Source organism: Aptenodytes forsteri, unplaced genomic scaffold (assembly GCF_000699145.1).
Source record: "Aptenodytes forsteri isolate BGI_AS27 unplaced genomic scaffold, ASM69914v1 Scaffold119, whole genome shotgun sequence".
Lineage (NCBI taxonomy): Eukaryota > Metazoa > Chordata > Aves > Sphenisciformes > Spheniscidae > Aptenodytes > Aptenodytes forsteri.
In genome coordinates, this window is record NW_008796165.1 from 13,113,919 (window position 1) to 13,123,048 (window position 9,130).

The following is a 9,130-nucleotide window of genomic DNA, read 5'->3' on the forward strand; positions in this document are numbered from 1 at the left end:
TGAATTATTGAACGCAAACATTTACATGTCAATGAAGACTATGATTACTCAAATTGTTCTGCATTTCAAGGTTACTATCACTAAGAAACGAGTCTATAGGTGTTGACCAAGGGATTTACTGAACCACAAAAAACCTCCAATTAATCAGTTTACAGCTTTCCACTGATATAACTGTAAGATTGTATTTTTTACTATCTAACATGCCATTCAAACAATTCTACTATTTGTCAAGCTCCATCACTTAGAAGATACTTACTGTCCTACAACGAAGAAATTTCAAGCTAATGGTGAGGGAAAGTATCCATTACAAGAAAAAAACCCAACACACACATTGAGAGTTCAAGTGCAATAATCAAAAGGAAGAGCTACAACTTCAAACATAAGAAACATAATATTTAGTTGAATAAATGTCACAAATATTATTTGTTAGTGAAAAAGAAACGCATGCATAAAATATCTAGCCCCAAGGGAATTTTAATCTGGGACACCAGGCAGAACTGTGATACAAATATTTAATACATACAACATAATACAGAAGCAGAATAACAAAATCAATGTCTGCTTAAGCATATGATGAAAGAAACCCACTCAAGTTCAAAACCCCAACTCTTTAATGTTGGTTAACTAGCTTGCATGAATACTGCACTAGCATGGTGATACTTCTTCCAATAACACAAGCTGCAGCACAGCAGTTGCGCTCTGCCTTCAATCTCAACAGGACTTAGAGTATGACCTGTTGTCTGAAGTAGGAACACAAGAAAAGTACAAAGAAGCTGGTCAACAAAGGAATATGTAGGCAACGGAGGTTTGCATTACACTGACAGGTGAGCTCTTAGTGACAAACTGGGGTAATAGGAAATGCACCTCAGATTTTGGAGAGAAAGTGTGCCTGACCTACAGACAGGAGAATTTACATAGCAATTTGAATTGGATGCACAGGCACCGGGCCTGAATGAAATACAGGACAATCACATTACACAGAATGATAAAAAAATATATAATGTCGTAGAGTAGAGAAGAAGAGATGTGGTATAGCCATGTTGATGCTGAGCTGTGAATTAGACTTTCCCAGACAGATGTCAAAGACTGATGTCAAGATTCCACCAAAGGACAAGATGAAGCATCAACTAAAAACGTAGGACAACACAACAGGATAATAAGATTTCAAGAACAAAAATGTAGACAGTGTTGAAGAAGGAGGAGAATAAAGACTTTTTTAAAAAATTTTGCTAATAAGAGATCACAAGAGTCTCTGGTGAATGTGATTTCAGTTGAGTAAAAAGGATGGAAATGGATGGGGGGCTATCTAGGATAATATTGTATTAGCAGCAAGAAGTATGAACATGCTCATTGAGGAAAGAAACTTTCAGATTTGTAGCTGGACTAAAGCTTAAACTCAAAGTAGTTTTACTGAGCATATACAACTTCCATATTAAAAAACCTCATAACTTCCAGGATTTCTGATTGGGTGACTTCCCATAAAGATGAAAGGCATCCCTGATACAATCCAACTTACAGAGATTCACAGCTTTCTACTTTTTCACCAAGTTCTATCATAGATGAAACAAGTATTTCCTTTGCCTAACTTCTAGGGATGGATGTGTTTGTTTTGGCTGAAATACATAACACATTTAGCCTGACACCTCACTGCTGGCACAGAAAATTTCAGTTGACTTTTTCAGCCGAGATTTGGCAACATTATAAACAATTAAATATGTTTTTAGTAACAGAAAAGGTCAAGCAATACTAACAACATGAGACACTAGCAGTCTTACTTCTAACACATTTTATCACTTCTCCTTCCCTACATCTATCAAGTTTAGGAAAGCAGTTTATCAGACACTTCAACTGAAATATTTATTTAAGTGCTTTACTAACTGTGGTCTGCCCAAAGCCCATTAGTGTCAGGAAGCTTATAGCTTAAAATAAGATTGTGGCAGAAAAGGCAAGAATTTTAAAAGATTTTGCAAAGCAAACATGAAGTTTCACCATGACCATCTGTGGCTAGTTTTTAATGAAAGTGTCCTGCATTACTGGCCCTGTATCTTTGGCAGTTAATGCTTCCAAAAATAAGGTAAGGGAACGTACACTTTCAGAAGAGTCTGGAAAGGCAAAACATACCTTCCTTTCAGTAGTTTAGTTACGATACCTCATTGTGTAATACTATGAGCGTGACTCCTGTAATTGGCAGTGTCATATGCCCCACACTACCAGTGAAAGACAGAACCGGCTAGACAAGTTGTATTGCAAACCCTGCATTAATCTGTACCTGTAACTATAAGCCTGCCATTCAGTACCTTTGAATATCCAATCCTGTGGAATTACAAGTATTAAAAAAATAATCGCTATTAATTTAATTCTGTATGAAATATTAATCTTTTGTAAGTAAGAATAACGACACTGCACCCAAAACGCATTTAATACACTTACGCATCCTCCTCTGTTTGAGGCTGCCCTCTTCTGGATAATCTTTCTGAATCATTCTGCTCAGTTCCACCTCCTAGGAGGGTCACAAGAAAGAAAAGAAACAATAAAGATGAAAATAAGGTATCGGGTATTTGAAGCACATGAAAAAGGTGTTAGTATGAACCCTGACTGTTCAATGATCTTTTAGGAAGAGAAAAAAACCAAAGCTCACTTACAAAGCAGGACAGATTCCCTTGTAATGAAACACACTAAGTTCACTATAATTTACTCTTTTGTAATTTGATCTCTCACCAATTCACATCATATTTATATTTGTGGAAACCTTGGAATTATAGTATTAATAACTGGAAGTTAGTATAATTCTGACACATAGTTACTGCGTTCTACTCAGAAGCTTTTTATCCTATTAACTGCCTAAATACAGCATATTAGCACAGAGCATTATCATTAAAATACTGTAATGACCGAGCAATTAAACCTCCATTTTCCTTTAATAAAAAGTGCCTGGCCCCCAACTCCATCTTGTAAACAACTACAAAGAGATACTGCAAATTACTTCCAAAGGCTCTGACATGCTATATTGACAATATAATATTCTAGCTCGTCATATGATGGGGCATGATAAATCATATGCCAGTTGCCATTATTCTGCATGGTGAGTCATATTTCTACATTTCAGTGCACTGATATTTTGAGCAGATGCATGTTTCTGTGAGGAAACAGGAATAGGGTATTACCACAGAAGTCCAGTCCCATGGATTTGTTACTAAAACCTAGGCTCACATGTGGTGTTGGTAAACTGGTGGACTGCCTTTCTGTCACTGTAGGTTGCGCATTCTTAAATGACCAGATTCCAAGATAAGCGCCTAACACAGACTGCTCTCCCAAAGCAGGCGGACAGGGGGATGTTTTCAGTGATGCTGATTAGATTAAGAAAGTTAGTGCTGCACTAAAATAACATCTTTGGCTCACTGGCTGCTATCTACTTGAGATTGTTCAACAACTTACAAAGGCCTCATTATGTGTATCAGTATGTATAACAATAAACCGCTGATCACAAAAGACTTTCTGAATTCCCATCTATTTACACAACTTATCACAACCTATACAATTCAGACAGAAATCATATTAGAACAAAAACAGATTCAAATTTTATCTTGTGTATCAATTACTATTGTTTTTAAAGTCATTAGCTGGTCGATTCTGCTTGCCCTCCAATTACCATATCAGGAGGGTGATGTACTAGCAGAAAAAAGTACTGCATCCCTCCTAACTAATACTCAAAAAATAGTATATACTGTCACATTTGATAGGATCCCACAATACAGCAGCCTTTGGTGAAACTACTGAAAATAGTGAAGCCATAACTATTCATGGTATTGTGCTCCACACAACCTATACGGTCACCTTTCAACACTTTAAGTGTTATATCTGTCTAGGTTCCAGCAATAAAGAGGTCACATCTGAATAGCAGAAATGATTTCTGTTTAGTTATGGCTGAAGTTGAAGACATCATATAATGTGGAGTTTTTGTAACTTCCGTCTTAAGAATTTCCCCCCCCCACAGTATCAGTCACACACTCAGTCTCTCATTTTCTACTGCAATGTAAAAGCTCCCTTTTTTGGACACAGTTCTATTCTCCTATGCAATGGATTTCTTTTGGATCTGATACTCATTAAAGACAAAATGGTGGAGGTGTATGCATACATACAAAGGGGGAGAGGCATAATCATGCATTCATTCTTTTTTTCTGAAAACAGTTTTCCCCTTGAACAATGAGATCATTAGTGCATTTGACAATTAGTGACTTAGAATTGCATACCAGTAATTCAGCTTTAGAGTTCACTGTACTTGTAGCCAATCAGACTCATCTATCCAAAACCCAAGAAAGATCTTTTTTTTCTGGTGCCAAGAAAGTTCACAAGGTGTTTTAAATTAGTTCTTATCTACTGTCCCACCAACAGATGCATACACGTTCTTATAAATGCTTCATATTGAACAGCTGTTATTGTAAGGTGAAATTCACCTTTAAGTGAAAGATTTGGAGAGAACTACAACAGGTCTTTACCGTGGCCTTAACAAATGCATTGATCCTAGAACAGACCCTCTGGAATGAGATGCTTTTCACATTTCACTGTAATACATCTCCTTTCTGACATCAGACTAAAAAAGAGAGACCACACTAAGCATGAAACACTTTGATTTCTTCTTGCTAGATCTAAATTACATACAAGTATCAGCACTCAAGGATAAATTAACTTTTAATTTTAATATTTTGTAAAACATTTAGAAATACCTCAGAATGACAAGGTGGTATAAAAGTTTAAGGTGTTCCACTACAGTAGCTAAAGGTTAAGACCCCAAAAGATTTCATTTTAAATCTAAGTACTCGTAGAACTTGCACTTAAATCAGTCATCAATTATCAAACAGATATTACTTCTAGACCAGTACTATAGAATGGCAAGACCCTGGATTGATTTGAATAAAAATAAATCGATTTAAAATAAATCTTAAAAATATGTTAGCCAACAATGATGAGAAATTAGTGACAATTAAGTATTCTGTTATTTTACAAATTTATGTCATAAATGGGTTGTGAGATTTTGGGTAGTTAGGCAATATATGAATTATCAGGCAGCCCAATAGGACATACATTGGCCAATATCATAAAGACACACTATCTTATAATTGGGTTGGTTCATGTCTTCTAAAATAAATGTTACTTTTGAACAATCTTAGCATTCTGTAGGTATTTAGTCTTTTTTGAGGCACTCCTTCACCCTTCTATTCAAAAGAAAGTCATGTTCATAAGACAAGTAATTTCCACCTGTCTCAGTGAAATAGATGCATGCAACTTTGTGTACTTTGCACAATGCAAAATAAGTTTTCATAGCTACTGGCATTAATTTTGTCATAATTTTCATTCTGTTGTTTTCTTACATATTGGTCACAGAAGAATAGAATGTAGATTATACTCTAACACCTCACTTACAGGTGATATGCGTAATCTATTAAAACACTGTAACACTTAAAATAAATGTCTTTTCAGAAGGAGAAAAGAAATTGTGGGTTTAAAAGGACAACCTGAAACCTGTGGTATAAGAGGAAGTCTTATATACCACCACCTTGTAGCTATATGAACACAGGAAAAAAAAGATGGCTAGTACTACGTTACTGAATAATTCTCCATCTAAATGTCAGCTATGATCATGTGATCAGTCTTTTTATAGGCAAAAAGAATGTTCCCCTACGTCCATACTTAATATCAGTATGGAAATACAGTACATGTTCACCTTTCCCATCGACATCCTAATATACAGGCATTGTAATACAAGACACGTTGCCCCCTTTTTTCTTTCACCTAAGAGATAAGGCATGTAATGCCTTAAAAAAAATGAATATAATGGAAAAAAGTTTTAAAACTTGTAGTAGATTTAAACGTTTGTGTATTATCATGTGTTGCGTCACCAAAAGGCATCGACTAAAACTAAAGGAAAGAGGTCATTAAAGCAGGTAATTACAAACATGTAGGGATATTCAAGAAAACATATCTAAAGAGCCATAGCATTTTTAATTCTGTATCTGACTGCTATCATTATATAAAATTTTAAAAGCTTTTTGCAAAGGTAAGTGTTAAAGTGCAGGTGGATATCCAGCCAGGCTGAGGTATAGTTTCATATTCTGCAGACAGCCACAAAATTAAAATCTGCATTTATACATAAAAAAGTAGAAGTTTTTTTTCAGAACTGCTTTTGTGATGTGGCAACACTAACAGAAAGCTTACTGCTCCCAGTGTCTCAGACTGTAGGCAGTGGGGATATAGATTGTTCTAATCTGATTCTTCCCTCAGGATACAGACAATCTTAATTCAGCAATTGTCAGAGGCTATGTATAACATGCAGTCACTTTTCTTGAATCTGAATACTTATTGCTCCATTCTGGGTGAGAATATAGGATGCCACATCATGACAAAACAATTAATTGAAGTATGGTATGAGCTGACCTTTCCATGACATGACAGATGCCAGTACAGGCACACCAATTGATTGCACTAACAACAGCCATATCTCTGATCTGTCGGAGAACACCTATTGGCAACTCTTCTCATTGAAAGGTTTCTTCGTACAGGATGAAGAGATTCATATTTACCACGAGATAAAAAAAAAAAAAAGACACATAGGCTCTTCATTTCATCCAGGAAGTACCATCAAATCCTGAGACCGGTATAGGAGTTAATACATGCAAACACAAAATCTCCTTCTTACTGATGAAAGCAGAGACTACCACAGAAATCTGACCTGGGAATACTTTGAAAATACCTTTCTCTCTGTAGAAAAATACAGTAGATAAATTCACATGTCAAAGACATAAGTTCCCCAACAAAATAAGTCAGAATGCTGTTCACTGGAAGAGTTACTTTTCACAGTAAGAAGAAAGTTGGAAAACAGTGGGGTTAGATTGCTATCTAACTTGGTTTAAACTCCAAGGAGAAAATTCAACATAACCAGGGATATCTGTGGGAATACTTAAGACAATGCCTTAAGCAACTTAGTTGAAGAGGAAAATAATCCCAAAGAGAAACTGTTTATAGTCTTTTAAGAATGCAGGGGTCTATACTTTAAAGGCCTGACAAAATGTCACTTAAGATTTCTGGATGTGAACTAAGTGGGAGTGTGGAGATACCCACCATGCCAAATAATCATCTTTTTAGGAATCAAGAAAAAGCCATTAGTTTTGAGAGGAGGAATTGTTCACAAGACAGGGTAGGCACAGTGGCAAAGATCCTTACTTTCTGGTAGACAGAAGCTTACTCCATCCATCCCAAACCAGGAAGTACATAAATGAGGCCTTTCATTGCAAATCTCAACGTAGTTCTCAAAAGGCCACAAAATTAAACACACATCAACTGCACATATCTTAAATTTTGTGAAGGCAAGGGTGTTCTAAAACACAGGTCCTTTCAAGATACCAGGTTTGCACAAATAGTTGGGACACTCACTGAAAGAATGGGGAGAAATTAGTATAATTCTTCCTCCAAAGGCTTCTTTGAACGTCAATGGTTGAAACAGTCATTTTTGTACTAGTTCCAGGGACAAATGCCCAATTCAAAAGCATTGCACTGGCGGAGAAGAACAGCTATTCTGGGGAGAACTGGAATCAGCAGAGAACTTGGTAGGAAAGTTGTGAATCTTCCAAATGGCAGCGAGTGCTCATGAAAAACTTGACTGTATTAAAAACTGTTTGACAAACAGGTAACGAGGACACAAAGCCAGATCACAATGAGGACTGGCAGCACAATAAAGAATTAGGATATGGCTGCTTCTGTTTAGTTTCCTAGCACGACTACTAATTAGGAAAATAAAAACCAAAACAAAACCCCTGCACACAGGCCTATAACAATGCATAGCTAAACTGCCACCAAAACACTCGATACTTCCATGCTTCCTCAAGTACTCTGATATTTTTAATAAGGAAAAGGGATATAATGCTCACAGATTGTAGTATTTTCAGCTTGAAGGCTTCCAGTAATTTTCATTTTTACTTCAGCCAGTTTTGACAGAACCCCAAAATTTCATGATCACATTCCTTTAAAACAAAAAAATCCCTTTTTTCCTGGAGGAAAAATCCACTTTTGCACATCCATCATGAGAGCATATGGTGCAATAGCTAGTGCAAAAATCTGCAGACATCTAGATAAATTTCAAACAGTGGTTATTCTATCCTGCTCAGAATATTTCTACTCATCATAATTCATGAATGTTAGTGAGGCCTCAATTACTGCACATAAATTCCAAAATATATGGGGCATAAAAAGCTCTTTAACCCAACAAAAGGGCATAACAAGAACTGATGGCTGAAAATTAAACCCAGACAAATTCAAAATCAGACAGGAGAATTCTTTTTTTTTTTTAATAGCGAAGGTAATTGAACAAGGAACTTGCTAACATGGGAAGTGATGGATTTTTATTATTATTATTTTTAAAATAATTTGAAGTCTTCAAATCCAGACTCAACCATTTTTCTAGGAGTTGTACTGCAAGGAAATAAAAGCTCTTGGGCTCTATATGGGAAAGATGATGTCCTGGTTTCGGCTGGGGTAGAGTTAATTTTCTTCCTAGTAGCTGGTATAGTGCTGTGTTCTGAATTCAGGATGAGAATAATGTTGATAACACACTGATGTTTTAGTTGTTGCTAAGCAGTGTTTATACTAAGTCAAGGACTTTCCAGCTTCCCATACTCTGCTAGCAAGGAGGTGCACAAGAAGCTGGGAGGGCGTATAGCCAGGACAGCTGACCCAAACTGGCCAAAGGGATATTCCTTCATAGAGAAAGACTCAGAGCTGAGAAATGCTATATGTATGTATGCATGCATGCAAGCATTTATTTTACTGGCAAGAACAGCGAAGCCTGTCCCTCCATCGGAAACCTGGAAGTACATAAACCAGGACTTGGCATTGCAAATCTCAACATAGTTCTCAAAAGGCCACAAAATTAAACATGCATCAGCTGCACCCATCTTTTCTTTCCAGCTCGTCTGACCACAAGAGAGTCCAGACCTCAGCTGTGTATTATAAACAATGGATTGCACTGCCTTGCAAAAGAGTAAACCAGGACTTCCTTGCAATAATCTGAAGTAGCACACAGCAACCTCAGAACATCTCCCTGTATCATAGAATCATAGAATGGTTTGGGTTGGAAGGG

General features: G+C 36.5%; 1 protein-coding gene across 1 annotated transcript in view; it reads right to left on the reverse strand.

The window, feature by feature from the left end:
* Positions 1-9,130, reverse strand: part of ITGB3BP (integrin subunit beta 3 binding protein) — a 31,080-nt gene that overhangs the window by 15,139 nt on the left and 6,811 nt on the right. The window contains exon 4 of the mRNA XM_009287510.2: positions 2,431-2,500. Coding sequence (XP_009285785.1) covers positions 2,431-2,500 — 70 coding nt within the window. The remainder of the gene's footprint in view (positions 1-2,430; positions 2,501-9,130) is intronic.